The sequence below is a fragment of the Lissotriton helveticus genome, chromosome 3_1 (genome assembly GCF_964261635.1).
Source record: "Lissotriton helveticus chromosome 3_1, aLisHel1.1, whole genome shotgun sequence".
NCBI lineage: Eukaryota > Metazoa > Chordata > Amphibia > Caudata > Salamandridae > Lissotriton > Lissotriton helveticus.
In genome coordinates, this window is record NC_136061.1 from 536,450,205 (window position 1) to 536,468,466 (window position 18,262).

General features: G+C 46.5%; 1 protein-coding gene across 4 annotated transcripts in view; it reads left to right on the plus strand.

Moving 5' to 3' along the window:
* Positions 1 to 18,262, plus strand: part of SLC39A10 (solute carrier family 39 member 10) — a 455,594-nt gene that overhangs the window by 409,713 nt on the left and 27,619 nt on the right. For all 4 annotated transcript variants that reach the window (XM_078680416.1, XM_078680415.1, XM_078680418.1 and 1 more), the window contains one exon: positions 12,052 to 12,242. In XM_078680416.1, the coding sequence (XP_078536542.1) occupies positions 12,052 to 12,242 (191 nt within the window). The remainder of the gene's footprint in view (positions 1 to 12,051; positions 12,243 to 18,262) is intronic.

Genomic DNA, 18,262 nt, shown 5'->3' on the forward strand with positions numbered 1-18,262 from the left:
TTGACTATTCATGCTGAAAGAATGGTACTCCGGACTAGGGCTGCTTTTCTGCCTAAGGTGGTAACTCCCTTCCATCTGGGCCAGTCCATTACCCTCCCTACCTTCTATCCTCCCCCTCACCCTTCCAAGGAGGAGGAGAGACTTAACCATCTGGACCCTAAGAGTGCGGAGAAAAGGGCGGAACTGATGTCCTCATGCCGATCGGGTCCTATTATGATTTTAGTGACGTCAGCGGAGCCGCGCGCGATGCCGTGCTTCTGTGACGTCGTCCACGTTGGCATGAGGAGCTGCGAAAGAATTTTCGAACGTTGCTGACGCAGGGGATATTCACAAGGTGAGAAATCCATAGTCAGACACTGTATCTACCAGAAAAAACGCTACCGAAGGTAAGTAACTTGTTCTTTAGCCATTGTCATTTTCGGGATTTTTCCTTTCCCCCATAATTGCGCCTTTATATGATAGAGGCTAATGAAAAAAAAAGACTTACAATTTGTAGGAAGATCGAGGAGTTGTAAATTCAATGAAGAGTTCAATGATCGCTCAGTCTGCCTCTAGGAACAATACAGGCCTGTGTCGGGTATACGTCCCAGGGAGTTACTATTGGACACCTTTTTTTCAGCACTACTTCGTCCACGGGCAAAGAATTCCAAATGATTGTGAGCGATCATTGCTTTTAAGGATGTTATAAATGTCCAACAGCAAGGCTAAAGAGGGTGGGCATGGCCTGGTCTCTTTTTGTCCCGCATGCGTCCCACGCTGCAGGGTCTACTGGTGCGCTTTTAACGCGTTGTTGGTGACCCTGCCCCTCAAGCACGCAGTAGACTAGGGGACCGAGTCCCACCCCAGCTGATGTGGCAACTAATGGTCCGTGGAGCAGGGAAGCCACGCCACCAAAGGCTGTTGGCATTCTCAAACTTGGAGATTATGAGAGCAAGGATGATGTGTAGTTTTTTGATGATATCCAAGGCATGTGAAGATTCCGCATTTTCATTGTGTAATGTTGGCATGTGATATCACAGATGGGTTTAAATCTTGGGTACCCCAAAGATCTCTTACTTTTCTTTATATTGTTAGAGGGGCATGGATTTTCTTGGGCCATATGGCGTTAGGTTGATATTTTTGCCATCATCCGCAGGTCAACATTTCTGTTTGGAGTGCTGCGCTTTAGGCGGTTACTCATCACCCATGTGTTCATGACACAGTCAAGCATAAGGTTTTGCGTTTTGGAGGTCCTCCTGGCCATCAATGTATAGGATGATTTGCATGTCATCTGCATAGTTGTAACGTGAGGTTTAAGTTTGATAAGGGTGTAGAGCAGATGTTGAATAATAGAGTGGATATGATGGACCACTGAGGGGACCCCACAGTGTTGTGTGTGAGGAGCTTAGGTGGAAGGTAAACTACAGTTTGTCTCTGCGATAAGAAGCAAATAAATGTATAGCATTTTCACATATTCCGAGATAATGAAGTATTTGTGGTGGTGGACAGTGTCAAATGCAGCTAATAAAGTTAGAAGGAATAAGGCAGCCGCTAATCTATTATTCACTGTGAGTTTGAAGCCATCCCTCTCGGAGATGATGGTTGGCTCTGTACCCTTGTCTGATCTGAACCCGGATTGTTAGTCAATCAATCAATATGGATGTATAAAGCACGGCTAATCACTCAACAGAGTATTGAGGCACTTTCAGTTTCTGGAGGCTCATTTGAACAGCCAAGTCTTGATAGGAAAGCAAGGAGGAAGTAGTAAAAACAAGGGAACAGCAAGGTGTTGGCACTAAAAAAAACTGGGGGAAAAGCAAGGCATATGCAGTGAAAATGAGGGAAAAGCGAGGAGAAGGCACTCAAAACGCAGGGGAGGAAACAAGGACAAAGCAATGAGAATGGGGAAAAGCAAAGAGAAGGCATTCAAACAATGTGTGAAAAAGCAAGGAGAAAGCATTGAAAATGATGGAAAAACAAAGCGAAGGCACTAAAAAATAGGGGAGAAAAGCAAGAAGACGAGCAAGAGTGTTGCAGCAGCACAGGGAGAGGGTCTGGGGCCTGTTCAATGGGGTTGTGCTGCAGCCTCCATAAAGTAGTTCCTGGAAGGAGGGAGGCGCACTGGGAAGCGGTGGACGGGACTAGGCAAGAGGTGGGACAGAACGGGCGGCTGGCCGGAGCTGCAATGAGGGAAAAACAGAAAATGCAGTGAAAATTAGGAAAAAGCAAGGATAAGGCACTCAATAACAGGAAATGCAAGGAGAAGACAAGAACGAGAGTGATGCAGTAGCACAGAGAGCCGGGCCTGGGGCCTCACATTGAGTAATTTCTGTAAATTTTGAAAGTTCAGTAAACACTGCTCTTTGCTTGGTCAGCGGGGTCAAGGGATGTGGAGGAGCATAAACGGGAGGCAGTGTGATCGATTGAAACATCAATATTATTACCTGAATATCCTAGACTCTCTGCTCGGAAGGATAAGCACAAAACATTACTGTGTCAAGAACAGCTCTGATGAAAGGTAACATCTGAGAAGGAGTCCTGTATGACTTTGGCATTTTTATAGTGAACCCCAAAGAATGCTGGAGGTCCGCCGTAGTCTGGAGATGGGAAACAACAGTCTGGGATGAGGACGCCTTCAACAGCCAGTCATCGAGGTAGGGGAAGACTGAAACCCCTGACCTATGCAGATGAGCTGCAACCAACGCATCACCTTGGTGAACACCCGATGGCCGCTGGTAGTTCCAGAGGATAGCACAGTGAACTAAAAGTGCTTGTAGCCTACCTGCCTACCTTAAACTGCTGTTAACGCCTATGGGCAGGCAGGAAGGAGATGTGAAAATACGCATCCTGCAATTACAACGCTACCAACCAGTCTCCTTGGTCGAGGAGAGACAAGACCTAAATCAACGTGAGCATCTTCATTTTCACCTTTTTGAGGAAGAGATTGACGTTTCGGAGGTTTAGAATAGGATGAAGACCTTTTGTTCTTTTTGGGTATCAGAAAGTAGCAGGAATAACAACCACTGCCTACTTCTGATATTGGAACCCTTTCTATCGCCCCCATGGCCAGGAGAGCTTTAACCTCCTCTTACAGCAAGATAAGATAATCCTCCGCCAGCCATTCTTGAGATGGTGGTAAGGGGGGAGAATGGAAGTGGAGGGAGTAACCTCTCCGAATGATCTGTAAGAAAAATGTGTCCGATGTTATGGACTGCCAGTGGAGGCGATGAGGCTGTATTCTCCCTCCAACTGGAAACCCATGGTCTTGCAGAACCAAACTAGGAAGATTTAAAGCCTGCAGCTGCCAGGGCTGGTGGTAGAAAACTTATGGTTAGCATTCCCACGAGGTCAGAATGCACCGTGTCCACATTCTCGCACAACTTGGGAAGCCTGTGCAGGATGGTGGCTGCGGTATGGCTAACCAGGTTGAAGCCCCTTCCATTGCCATGAAAGGGGTGTAAGGCAGACTGGGGGCAAGGTGTCGCTGGAAGGCCCAAGGACCTGGCCATAGCCTGCAAGTCCTTGAAGCGCTACAGCCCAGAGTCTGACTTCTCTCCAAAGTAACAATTCCCATCAGAAAGCATGTCCATGAGGTTTGCCTGAACATCCCTGAAAAGCAACTTGAAAAGGGTTTTTCGGTCAGGGATTGATTTGGGCGCTCAGCTATTATATGCTAATGAGTACAGTTTCACAAAATAAACACAATATGGTGCAAGCTAGGCAAGGGGATAAGCCCTGTAACCCCTTGATTCAGTATGGGAAATCCCACACACAGCAAACAAAAAGCAAACACCTAGGCACACATAGGAGAGTATAAAGTTCATGTAAATAGCAATGTAAAAGAAGCAAAAGGTATCCAGATGGAAGGAAAAAGTCTTGAGGTGATGTCAATATGTGGTTAAATCAAGTTGAATCTTTTATTCCTTTTCAAACGTAAAGGCACGTGGAGCAAGCCAGCCTACACGTGTTTCGTCGCACAAAGGAGTATTGCTCGGCAACTTCTTCAGGGCTGTGGCACAATATATCGATCCGTGTAATCACTCAGCCGGTGATAATTCCAACCCGGCCGGGCTAATGTAGGTCAGGTGAAGTGTTCCGGATAATCAGCGTTGTGAATGATTATAGATAATACACTGCTAGTGCTCAATCATGCGAATCTAACCGGTCTTATGCCAGTTGTGTTGAAAATGTCTAGGTTGTGGGAGAGCTTCAAAAATATAGGTCAATTCCACCTCGTCCGTGTTCAAAGTATTCAGTCTTATTGTTGTCTGCAAACGCAGCCCCACGTTGCAGACACGTTGCAGCCCCACTCAGCTTTCAGTCAGAGGTCAAGTGCATTTCACTTAGTTGGAGGAGATTTTGTAGGTTACTAGACCTGCAGGTCTAGTGCTTTTTTATGATTTTTCGAGCCCTGAAAAAAGTCTGTTAAAAAGAGGGGTAGCTCTTCTCCAGATCAGCGATAACGGTCATGGAAAGAAAAATGACGTAGGCGCGCCTGGGAGGCACCTATATGGGTGACCGCAACGTCACATCCAGTGCCGACAATGCCATGCAGAACTGAACGGAGCCAGCCGATGGCGCACAGGGGGGTACTGCCCACTCAAAAGTTTCAGGGTTCCAGTCTGAGGCCTGGGAAATTCAAAGGTAAGGACTCTGCAGCTCTAAGTCTCTATCAGATACATTATATTTAGATAATCGAGTGGGTCTGGTCCATTCTTACGTCAAGCCCCACCCTCACCCCTAAAGCCTCAACTGTCTTTCTCCTCCCTTACAGACTAAAAAATACCCTCCCAATGACAAGCAAGAGGACATTTGATTCTTTTGGGAGTTGTTTTTACATATGGGCCAGGAGAGTGTGGCTAACTCCCAATATTATCCCACATGCAGTGGTTAGTGGCTGCACACTTTAGGCTTGGGTAGGCTCCCATTTGGGGAAACCTACCGAACCCAGACAGTTCTGAAAAACTAGACACCCGGGGGAGTCCAGGGGGGTTCCCACAATATTGTCTGAAATCTGCGGGGAACCACAAATGTCCTACTACTTAGAGCTTCCCACATGCCTCCCAACAAGAATGGTACCCTACTTGTGTGGGTTGGCCAAGAGACCACAACACAAAAGGGCCCTAAAGCGCTAAATTGACAGATAAGCAATAGGGGTAGCTGTGGTATTTGGGGTCGTGTTGTGGTGCCACCCTTGCAAACTTATGAACTACAGACATTTTTTCAAACTAGACAACCAGGGAATTCCAGGGTGGTCTGCTGTATGCGGATCCCATGAGGTTTTTCTTTTAACCTACAGTGCCCTGCAAACCTCAAACTTTGCCTGTAATCACGCATTTACCTTACATTTATGTGACCACCTAGCGTTACCCTTCTTGTGCTGATAAAAATGCTGCCCCACTAGAGTGGGTGGGCCTCATGCCCGTGACAGGAACAGATCAAACAAAGGTCCATGGGAGCCCTTGTGAGTGGACTTCCATTGACCTTTGTTGGATCCGTTCCTGTTGCGGGCACTAGGCCCATCCACACTAGGTTGAGCAGCGTTTTTATCAAGACAAGCGTGGAAATTCTGGGTTGTAGGAATTTTTGGATTCCTCCTGATTCTTAAAGTTTCCTTCACAGACATGTAAGGAGAAAAGTTTTTGGGGTAAAAGTTTAAGGATTGCAAACAGTCCTGGGTAACAAAAAAGAGTGCGAGCCACAAAAGCCTACACCCTGGATTCCTCTACAAGTCTAGTTTTCAAATAAGTTTTGGATTGCTTGGTTTCCCTAGGTGCCAGCCAAGCTAAAGGCCAAAATCCAGTTACCCACATTGCAAAAAAGGGTCCGTTTTGAGTGGAAAAATGTAATGTTGAGCTTTAGGCCTTAGGCCTACCCACACAAGTGAGGTATCATTTTTATTGGGAGAACTGGAGAATGCTAGATGGAAGGAAGTTTGTGGCTGCCCGCAGATTCCAGAACTTTCCATCACAGAAGTGTCAAGACATCTGTTTTTTTAGGCACAGCTTGTAGTTTGTCAGGTGTTATTGGAAGACACTCTTGGGAGAGCTATGCAAGTCACTCCACCCTAGATATCCCCAGGTTTCTAGTATTTAGAAATGTGCAGGTTTCCCTTGGTGCACTCTTGAGTTAGGGCCCAAAATCCACAGTTACACACTTTGCAAAAAACGGTCAGTTTTGAGTGGAAAAAATGTGGTGTGTCCATGTTGCGTTTAGTGCCATTTTACGGTTGCAGGCACTAGGCCTACCCACACAAATAAGGTACTATATTTGTCTGAAGACTTGTGGAAACATAGGATAGTTGTACATTTGTTATTACCAATTGCATTTCACTGCATTTTTGCCTTCCAGATATAAGCCAGTCTTTAAGAAAGAAGGCATTTTGAAAAAATAACCTTCAAAATCATGTGCTAATAAAGGTACTCACAAATTCAGAGATGTATGAATAACCACGGCTCCTAAGCTCCATATCTTGTGCCCATTTTAGAAATACATAAGTTTCCTTGATACCCATTTTTCACTCTACATACTTCATCATATGAATTGGTCTATACTTGGTACACAATGAAAGACCATCGTTGTTGGCTCTGGATACCTTTGATTCTTGGAGAACCTTCAAACAATAAATACCCGCAACCAGATGGGTCTAGCAGGCATAATGACATATTGCTTTGGTAAATCTGCTGTTGTGACAAAAAGTTACAGATGCTCATTTTCAATAGTTCTTAATTTCAGCAGTTAGTTTCTTTGGGAAAACCAAAACATACGACCACTTGCTGAATTCGAAATGTTATCTGCTTTTCAGAAACCTATTGATTTCCTGGATCACCCAGGAATTTCACAAAATTTTGTCAGCTTCCGTGGAATTCCACAAACTGGCGAAATGGGCAAATCATGCTACTTGTATTGATTTTTAGCACTGGGATCTTGTTCAGTGCTGAAAAGTCATCACAAGCTGAAACCACACGGTGCGACAGAGTGTGTTGCTTCTCGAGTTAGTTTTGCTGTTGCTTGAGTAGATGTTCTACTCAATCTGCAGCTTTCTCACTGCGAACGGTCGCAACTGTGCACATTGGGGAAATCTTGCTGGTTGCCCTCCTTGCACCCGAAAATTGCACTAGGGGATGCAAGTAGTCTCTCGCATTCGACAACTTACAGTTGGCGAGCGGCATGCGAGAAAAACTCTGCCACACAGAGTAGCCAAAACTCCACCAGCCGAGCGGTATGTATTGCCCACCCCTGGTTTCTACCACAAACTGGATGATAGGAAAAATGGGCTACCTCTTTAAAAAATGCCAAAACTGTAGTAGAAATAAAACTTTTTTTTTTGCTTCAACTCTGCAAACTCGTGGAAGCTGGGGAGTACGGTGATTTTAGCACAGGGAGTGATATTGCTTTCTTTATTTCATGGGTATGATAAAACCTGGACACAGTCCACCAGCCAAAAGGCGGTGGAATTTGTGCTCAGAAATTGCCCGATAATAGGTGAACAAGCAGTTTTTCTGCATGCGATTCCTCATTACCTGGTCATTAACCCAAAATTGCACATTAATGAAGAGGTGAAACCGTACAGTACCAGCAATTATGAGTTCAGAAACAAAGCAAAATCGCTGATAAATGCTGAGAACTTTTATTCTTGGAATCATAGCTCGGCGATGTGTTTCAACCTTCGAAGTCGTTTTTACGGTGGTGAGCAACTTTTCAATCTCTATTGTATACACCAAAGAAACCCGTCCAACCTACAATGAGGGCTTCTAGGACATGTTGCCAAATTCAGGCAATGATAAAAGCAACAATAGTTGAATAGGTAATCTATCAGCAACATAAAAATATTAACAAATTCCAACAGGGCGGATGCAATTTGTGCAGAAATAACTTCTTAAGCTTATCCTTTTATGAAAATAAATTGTTAAATCATAATGGGCCCACATTTCTGTCCGACTCATAATGAATCTCAAATTATATCAGATTCATTATAGTCTGAGTATTCTTTTTAAGTGATTTATATGTCTCTGAATTAACATAATAGCACTCCTATTTTATAGGAATCTCTCTCAATATACAAACATAATCATTCACCCAAAGGAGATCGTCAGCAGTCGACTACTGTGATGCAAATTAAGATGTATTCTTCCTTTATGGACAACATGGCAAGTGTACGCTTTTTAGCCAAGGAATACTGACGGTTCTCAATACTGGCCTTACATACATGCATTCAAACAGTGGCTTTGAATCAGTCCACTTCATTCATTGATGCCCTCAAGTGTCATTTATATTTTGCTTCCAGTCTCCCTTTAGCAATTGGATATATTCACTGTGCTGTTGACTTCAGTGCCCTGGCCAATAGACCAGTCTCTACTTTTATTTGTTTATTTTTACTTTTACTTTTTTGATGGATCATTTTTTCCTTTTTTGGTTGCAAACATATTCATGCTACCTCTAGACAATAATCACACTGTGGCGGAGGTCGTCTGAGATTTACAGACATCAAATATCAACAATCTCCTGCCTATTTGTGCAGCCCTGGGACTTAAGATTCTAAGTGTTCACACTAGGAGAGTAATTATTTGTAAACTTTTCTCCTCAGGCACTTTTAGGGGTATCTTGTCCCAGGTGCTGGGCTCAACGCATTTCCAACCCCGCATTCATTATGGGGTTTTTATCAGGACCTGGATTTGGTGTATCTATTTACAAGGGGAATAAAAAAACGGTGGGGAAGGTGTTGGTTACTAACACCAATCTGTCACAGAAAGTTACCCACTGTAACACCCTACAGTGAATAATAGTGTAACTTGCGTAGGATCTGCTTTTCCCATATGACTTGGATGAGGGAATGAGGAATCAGGGGCCAGATGATTGCCAGCCGGAAGAAGTGTTACAAAGGGAAGTTTGCATATTTTTCTTTGCAGTGTGTCAATTGCAAATAAAGTGAACAGGTTAATTTTCTGGAAGAACTTGCCAGATCGAATCCTCGGTGACCTGTTTATCTGTGGACGGGTAAAACACCTTTAACTTTATGTTGAGCGGACAGAGGCTCATTGTTTGCTGAGCGTACGTGCAGTGGAAAGTCTCACGAGTTTGCACGAGAACCCGGATTTGTGGTGCTTATGTTTTGATACTAGTGCGTGGAACCAAGTGTTAAATAGTTTAGTGTTTTAATATAGGGCTGGTCATTTGTTTTGTCCATTTTTGAATGTGTTCATGTATTGTCACACAATTTATGTTTGTTTTCTGCATGCAATGTTAAACTGTCGAAATTGTGTTCTTTAGGATGACATGGTGTTAATGTATGTATTGTTTTTCAAAAATATGAGAATAATAGTGAAATAAATCACACGAGTTTGTGAATTAAAAATACACAGCCTCAATATGTTGAATTGTGTATTCAACCTATGCCACTAGAAACCTTTTTTGCATAAAAAGTATTTGTGGTCCTTTCTAGTGTGCGTTTGGACCCAAACCTTCCATAACTTCACACCTTTAGACTGCAGCAGTTTTCATTTTCATTATGTTTACAATTTTAATGCTTTTTGTATAATTAGTTAAATTTCAGGCCTACCAAGTCATGCCTTTTGTCTATGTTCTTACTTCATTTTGCTTTTCTAATTTCCTGTTATGTATCTTTCTTTTGTTTCTCTGTGCATGAAAATGCACTGGTTTCAAACTCGTTGCTTTAAGTAAAATGAAAGAAAATGATAAAACACACCTAGAAAAATATAGTGTTTCTATAATGATATGCCTGTACTCATTTCTTATCTATGATTATGCTGAGAGATGATTATTTGATATATTGTAACATAAGTAAAGTTTTTTTTGTCAAATGAACTATCACTGGAAAGTTAAAATCCAGTTTAAGAGCATGTTAAAGTAATCTTACTAGTTTATAGACCAAAATAACGAGCCCCATGCGTTCTTTTGCTATTTCTGTAGTCTGTACATGTATTGAGGTGCTCTTTGTTGCACTTTTAATTATATTTGAGCTCATGCTGTGGTGCAGTTTCACACTTCATAGTACAGAGCTGACTAAATATACAGTTGCCTAAATATATAAACATTGTGCTTTATTTAGTTGTCGAAAGTACAATGTTTCTGGATTGAAAACATTTTAGTTACGTGGTTACAAGTTGACACACTGAAAATTGGGAATTAGTCTTTTGCGTGGTATTCCCCAGAACTTTGCCTACATATGCTGGACGCTTTTTTGCCGTAGAACTCTGCACACTTTCCTCCAGTGGTAAAGAGCTTGTGCTCTCCATTTGATACGTGTTAAAATTGGTATATACCTGATTGGCACTTTTACTTTACTTATAAGTCCCTAGTATGTGATACTATATATGTATCCAGGGCCTGTAAACAAAATTGTGCCAGTGGGCTGCAGCACTCAATATGCACCAGCTAATGTAGCACTGTAAAAACCTGTCTCGAGGCCTCCCACGGCAGTTTGAAACTGCATACCCATTCTGCAATTTCGACATGGCATAATAACTCATTTGCCAGGCCTATACCTCCCTTTTTAATACTTAAGTCATCCCTAATGTAGGACTTAAATGTCTGTAGGGCATGGCCAGTGCCGTAATAGGATATACGTAGGCCTGCCTCATTTTGGTCTGTCTAATCTGTGGCAATGAGTCCTAACCCCTAAGTACTGTCACCAAGGTCCAGGATCCTTCGCTGTGGTTATACTGTACTCCTCAATGCCGAACTGAGAGGTTTCCCCAGTTTGACGCCAAGCATCGATGCCAATACTCTTTGTCGATTGCTTAGCCATACTCTACACCGAGGAGCACCTGATCGACGACTTCCACAGACTCGATGAGCACCTGTCAGATTGCTTTTGCGGTCGATGCCGAGCAGCACTCATCAACAGCTTCTCCAACTTGACACCAAGCAGCATCCGAACCACACAGGCAACCTTCTTCGACCACTTTAGTGGGCCAAACACTGAGCAGCCTTACAATCAACTCCGATTGGCTTCCTGTTTTTGTAAAGCGGTTCACTAGATCTAGCCTGCTTGCCTGGTCCTGCTGAAGGCTTCAACCTGCATAAAAACAAATTTTTAAGTGTGATGGTAAGTTTTCACCGGGATCAATCTGGTCCCTGTATCTGCCTGGCAATCCATCGCACTCTGCCTTAACATTTGACTTTGACCCGATTTAGTGTGACTGGTTACTCACAGTTGCCGCTTTGTGCCTTTTGCTGCTATAAACTCCAAAACTTTAAAAAGTCATATATTCGGTTTTATTTATTAGATTATTGTCATTTTTGTCATTTTATTTATTAAAATATTCTTGAATATTCTTAAGTGGTTTGGGATTTTATTGGGTTGTGTTTTCACTTTATTACTGTTTGAATACTGCATAAATACTTCACAGTTTTCTCTAATACAAGTCTGACTGCTCTGTGCCAAGCTACCAGAGGGTTGAAGGCAGGTTTATTTAGTGACTTAGAATTTCAACCTGACAAGGATTGTGATTATTATCGGAGGTGGTTCTCTCTTATACCAGCACAGGTATAGCCTGTTTAATAATCAAAAGGAATACATAATCAATTTGGTAAAACTACAACCTCTTCCTTTGTAATCTTATCTGAACAGTGTATAGCTATTTTAAAAATCAGTAAAACTGTCAGAGTACAAAGTTGAAAACAATTCCCACAGACTGAAAGCACTTCATTAAACATCACATCAGTAATTTTATGGAAGAAAACAAATGTTTTAGGAAACTCGTGTTCTGGAAAGTGGGGGATTCTAATGCTGTCTTGTCTAGCAGTAGGTCTCCCAATGCTGGCACATCCAGCGAGCTATATTAAAACACTTTGTTAGATCTTCATGGGAGATCTTGTAGTAATACAGTGTAATACTTGTAGGTTTTACTTATGAATCTCTAGGGTAGCTTATTGACCAGTTAGCAGCCTATCCGGACGCAGAATTTTGGAATTATAAAGCAATCTGATTTACAGATGAGCATATATAATTTTAACCAGAAACATTTGTGATTGAGAAAAAATGAAACAATGATATGATTTAGGATGCAGAGATAACAGTAAATATAAAATATTCTACTTTTATTTCAGGTGATTTTGCAGTGCTCATCAACGCAGGAATGACAGTAAAACAAGCTATTGTATACAACCTCCTCTCTGCTATGATGGCTTATGTTGGGATGCTGATAGGTACATCTGTTGGACAATATGCCAATACTGTTACCCTTTGGATCTTTGCTATCACGGCTGGCATGTTCCTTTATGTGGCATTAGTAGATATGGTAAGATGGTGTTTGTTTGGTGTTGCCTCCTGATTTTTGTAATGCATGGTTATATGTGTATTAGTTCATAAAGCGTCTTGTTTTTAACGGGAATGATGAGGACTAAGGAGGATTGCTTTCACAAGCTGTGAAACATAGCCAGTGCAGGTGCTTGAAAGCATTCAAGAGACTATTAAACAAGCCTTCCCACCTCTCTGCAGTAGAGTTTGGGTTTTTTCAGACTCTCCTCCACATGAATGCATTACAGCTGCCAAAAGAGGAGGCACTATCAATTGACTTTGGACAAATGCAGCCTATTTAAAATCCTGGAACGCCATGACACATTGAAAGGGTATCTATGGGCTGGTCTTTACTGTTAGGATGGAGCTCTGCTTTTTATCGTATCCCCTCTACTCTTCAATATCAAAGACATTTTGCAGCAAACATTCTGAGATTATGAGGGGATGTAGGTGAAAGAGTGCTACGAAAAAGTGTCCTCCAGAAATATTACACAAGTCAATATTTTTGTTCTGTGCATCTTGCTATCTTGTTTCTTTTTTTTAAAAAACTTTATTTTTGGTTATGCAAAAAACAAACATTCCCCCCCAATTGCGGCATCATACAAGAACTGTTGCATACTGAACGATAACCTCATTAAGGCACATTAGGGACGCAAATTTCACTAGGCAAGATCGGACAATAGGACTATAAGCTAGACATTACAAACAGGACATATCAACAGTGAACATGAGGTATCAGCCGAGGGCAAACCACAACCCAGATCTAACCGTCTCCATCCCCCTCCCCCTCAGTCCCTGACCCCTCAGGTGTGAACAGCTCTGCACTAGTCCCCTCAGAATCACTCAAGGTCAGACCAGCAGTGCACATTACTCTCCATGCCAACAGGTCGTCCTGCAGTCTCTCATCCCTGCATGCACATTGCATATGAGTCTCCTCCGCCAGAGACCACTCCCGAACAACCATGCGAGAATCTCCGGGGCCCTCCGCCCTATCCAGGTAATGGCCACCCTACGCCGCGCCAGAACCAACATAAGCTGTAATAATTTATAGGGGATTTTCCGTTTCCTAGGCCGGGGAACCAAAGCCAGCAGACAGTGGAGCGGAGTCAAGTCTATTCCAAGGCCGGTAGCGGCGGCTATACGTCCCACCACCGCCGTCCAGAAACGTGGCACTAGAGAGCAATCCCAGGCCAAATGTAGGAACCCTGCCCTCTCAGCTCCGCATCTGGGACAGGTGTCCTCCCTATCCGGTGAGAAGCGCTGCAAGGAGACCGGTGTCATATAAGTGCGGTGCATAAAATTAAACTGTGTGAGCTTAAATCGTGCGTTACATGACACTTTACGTGTAAGACCCCCTATACGCTTGCGCTGTCCGGCCTCCAGGGTCTCCCCCAGATCCGTTTCCCAGGCACTCCACGCAGGCTGGACCGGCGCCTCTGAGTCCTGGCGCAGTGCAGAATAAAGCAAGGATATCAACTTACGACCCCTACCACAGGAGAGAATGATGTTCAATGTGTGAGAAGTCTGAGGCGTCTCCGGGAATTGGGGCCACAACTCCCTTGCCACCTCCTGAATGCCGCAGTAATGTAGATACTGTCTCCCCCCCACCCCCCAACTCGAAGGCCTCCACAGCCTCCTCGTAAGAAACAAACAAGTCTCCCGGATAGAGAGCAGCCAGGGTATCGCAGCCTCCAGTTCTCCAGTCCCTAAAGGACATGTGCTCCTCCATGGCCACAATGGGCGCCAAGATCCAAACCGGCAGCTCCCTATGAAAGGGGGCCCTTCGCAGTACTCGTTCCACACACCTCTGCCAGATTGCAGCCGTGTGGCGCACCACATATGATAGGGTCACATCCGCTCCCCTCCCCTTTATCAATGCCACCTGCAACATCGTTCGGTGGCACTCCCAGCCAAAAGCTGCATCTCCCACCCATCCGCATCCGCGAACCACCTCGCTGCCGGCAACAGATGTGCTGCGTAGTAATATAAATCAAACCTCGGGGCCTCCAGGCCACCTTCCTCCCAGCTCCGAACCAGGGTGTGTAGCGCAACCCGGCTACGTCGTCCTGCCCAAAGCAGTGACGTTAGCAAGGTATTAGGGGTGCGAAATATGCGTGGCGGAATAGGGCAGAGTGAATTCTGAAGGCCATATAGCGTCCTGGTAAGCATCACCATCTTTGCGACAGCGAGTCGTCCCATACGGGAGAGCGGCAATGTATTCCATAAGGTTAGCGAGCTCTGCAAGGACGCAAGTATCCGACCGATGTTTCGAGCCAGTACCTGGGAGTCAGTCAGGGCCACCTGAATTCCCAAATACCGAAATGCCTCGTGTTCCCAGAGCAGTCCAAGGTCTGGGAGGCCCGCCGCCGGTCCATCCCCATACCCCGCCAGAGGAAATATCAAGGACTTGTTACGATTGATCCGCAAACCCGAGGCCTCCCCAAAGCGGTCGAGATGGTGCAACAATACGGGCAACGATTCATCCGGCGCCCTCAAATAGAAGAGAGCATTGTCCGCATACAAAGAGATCACGTTACACGTGTCCCCCACCAGGATACCCCATTGCGCCATCTCCGCGCGGACCTTGACCGCCAAAGGCTCTATAGCCAACGCAAAGAGGAGCGGCGAGAGGGGACACCCCTGCCGCGTCCCCCGGCCTAGTTGCCATTCAGCAGAACGCCCCGCGCCCAACCGTACTCTGGCACAGGGAGCTGTATACAACAGGCGGACCCAGCGACAAAAATTGGGGCCCATGCCCACTACTCGGAGGACCGCCAGGAGGTAGCCCCAATCAACCGTATCAAACGCCTTTGCGATATCGATAGACACTACCACCAACGGTTCTTCCCGATCGCGAACTTCATGCAGAATATGATTCAACCGCCGCAAGTTCATGGCGGTGTTGCGTCCCGGAATAAAGCCACACTGATCCGAGGGTATCAAATGCGCCATGTGCGGCGCTAAGCGGGCCGCCAAAAGTTTTGTCAAAATCTTAACGTCAGTATTAATCATGGTAATGGGCCTGTACGCCGCCGGGTCACATTTGTCACCCCCTGGTTTTAAAATCATGCAAATCTCGCCCTGGTTCATGGTAGGCGGTAGAACGCCACTCTCGAACGCCCGAACATACACCTGCAACAGGCATGGGGCAACCGTATCAGCATATGCTCGATAAAATTCCGGGGGGAAACCATCACTCCCCGGAGCCTTGGCTCTCAGGAGACTGGCCATGGCAACCCGCACCTCCCCCAACGTCAAAACTGCATCTAAGTCCTCCACTGCGTCCCTAGACAGGGTCTGCAAGGTTAAGTCCTGCAGATATGGCAGGTACAAGTGTTCAGAAACCGCGGGGTCGGCCGCATACACCGTCTGCAAATGGGACTGGAGGACCCGGAGTAAGGCCTCTTCAGAGTGCCCCATGCGCCCGCTACATCTCGCTGCGCCACCATCCTCTCCGGGGCAAACTCCCGCCGCAAAACCCAGGCCAGCATCCGACCTGCCTTATCACTCTCCCGATGAAGCTGCTGTCTAAATTGGCCTAGAGTGTACTTATCGAGCTGATCTAGGATGTCCTGTACACAAGCTCGGGCCGCCCGTTTCGCCTCCTGCTGTGCTTCATCCGGGTCCAGCAATGTTTGCTGGTGCAACAAGTCACTCTCAGCGTCCCGCAGTTCCCGGAGAAGCTGCTTTCTGACCCCATAAGTGAGGCCCATACACTCACCCCTTATGACCGCCTTTAGTGTATCCCACTTGATGGAGTAGGTAATGGACCCCTCCTGCCAGTTCAACTCTACGTATCTGTTGAGTGCATTTTGGACAGAGTCCCTCGCTACCGGATCCTGTAAGAGATCCCGCGACATCCGCCAGGTTCGAGGGCGGGCGGCCGCCCCTCCCACATCACCATGCACGTCACTGGGGAGTGGTCAGAGAGAAAGCGAGCCTGATGTGTGACCGCCAACGAGATGGAAGCATCCACATTGGCGACCAAGATCCTGTCCAGCCTGCTATGTGTGTTATGAGTGGGGGAGAAACATGTATAGAGCTTCAGTGTCGGATGTCGCTGGCGCCATATATCCATCACCCCCAGGTTCCCCATCACCTCGCTAAGCTGCTTCGTCATGCGCGGGGAGGGTGACGATCCAACATGGGATCCAGGACGCAGTTAAAATCCCCCACCCAAAACAGAGGGGCCTCCAGATCCGGGACCAGCACCTCCTGAAGTGTTAGGAAGAAGCCAGGGTCATCTACGTTAGGAGCATAGGAATTCAAAAGCGAGAGGTCTCTCCCATCAAGTTTTACCCTCAAAAGCAAGTATCTACCTTGTATATCTGCCTCCATGTACTGTATGGCCAAGGGGACCCCGGGCGCCATCCAAATAAGTACCCCCCTGGCATAGGAGGAGCAGGAAGAGTGAAACAGCTGGCCTCGCCACTTCCTCCCCAATTTACGGGCACCTTCATCGTCTAAGTGAGTCTCCTGAAGGCATGCAATGGAGACTCCGTGTCTACGGAGGAATGAAAGGACTCTATGCTGTTTAGCGCACGTGCCCTGCCCCCTCACGTTCCACGTTAAGAACTTATAACCCATAACCAATCGCCAGGCCCCTCCAGGGCCTCAACATCACATCCAGCAATTCTCCCATTCCGTGCCCGCACTGTAATACAACTGATGCCTGTAACAATCCCCCCCCCTCCCACGAGCAATATTCCTGCAACAACTAAACATGCCGAAATGCCCTTCCCCTGCTGGTGCCAGGACGTACACAGCAACCCCATCCGCGCAATTATAGTAACCACCCCAACAATACTGAGGAACCAACTCCCCCAAGCAACCCCTGACACAGCTAGCCCCCGAACACACTCCGCACCCCTCAGACTTTTAAATACGAAGGACTTGCGGCCCGTGTACCCTCCCCCGCTCCCCGAAGCCCCCCCCCGCACACAACCAAGCCATACCAACACAGCATCCAAATCCCCTGAAAAAGCAAAAAAGGACACAGCTCAAAGGTCCAGCTAACTTATATGTCCCTCAGGGCCAGATCTCTGTAGCAGCGGCCCCATCAGCCAGTGTCTCCGGTACCATGTCCACTGTGGGAGGTAGGGCGTCCAGCTGCGGCGGCAGTGTGTCCGGCACCAACACATCATCTCGCGGGCTGTCCACACTCGCCGCCAGCAAGTCCTCGTCCCCCGCGGACTCTATGCAGAGGGCCCCATCGTTTCCCACCGTGACTCGTCGTCGCTCAGCATCGCCAGAGGTGCCGGTGGAGCGCCGCTTCCTCACAGGCCGTGTGCCCCAAATGGTCCTAGAGCGACCCCTCTCCTCAGGGGGGATAGCATCGCCCCTGATTTCCAGCCACTCCCACACCTCCTCTGGCCTTTCGAAAAAAATGGGCCTTGCCTTGGGAGAGGACCTTAAGTTTGGCGGGTTACAGTAGCATATATTGGAGGCCCATGTCCCGTAGCTTTTGCTTAACCACCAAAAAGGATTTGCGCTGTTCCTGGACTTGACGGGTATAGTCTGGGGAGACAGAAACCTTGGAGTTTTCGAACGTGAGGTCCGCCGTTTCCCTCGCCGCCCTTAGGATACAGTCTCTGTCGCGATAATTTAAAATTTTAGCGATGAGGGCTCGTGGCGGAGTTCCAGGCCGCGGCGGTGGGATTAGCACTCTATGGGCACGTTCGATGACAAAGACCTCCTATAACCCCGTCGGGCAGAGCGTGGTACGGATCCAGCGTTCTAGAAAGCGTTCCGCTTTCCCCATCTCCGCCCGTTCCGGGATGCCCAGGACTCTGATGTTGCTGCGTCGCGCCAGTCCTTCGGCATCCTCCGCCCTTCGCTCGAGCTCCCCAGTGGTGGCCGAGAGCTGTGTCACCGTCTGCTTAAGAGAAGCTCCTCCTGTAGCTGAGCTATGTTCCCCTCCGCCTCAGTAACTTTATCAGTGACCTTGCGGAGGTCCGCTCTCAGCAGATTAACGTTGATGGATACTGTCTCAATCTGCCGTTCAAGGGCGGTGTGGGATCC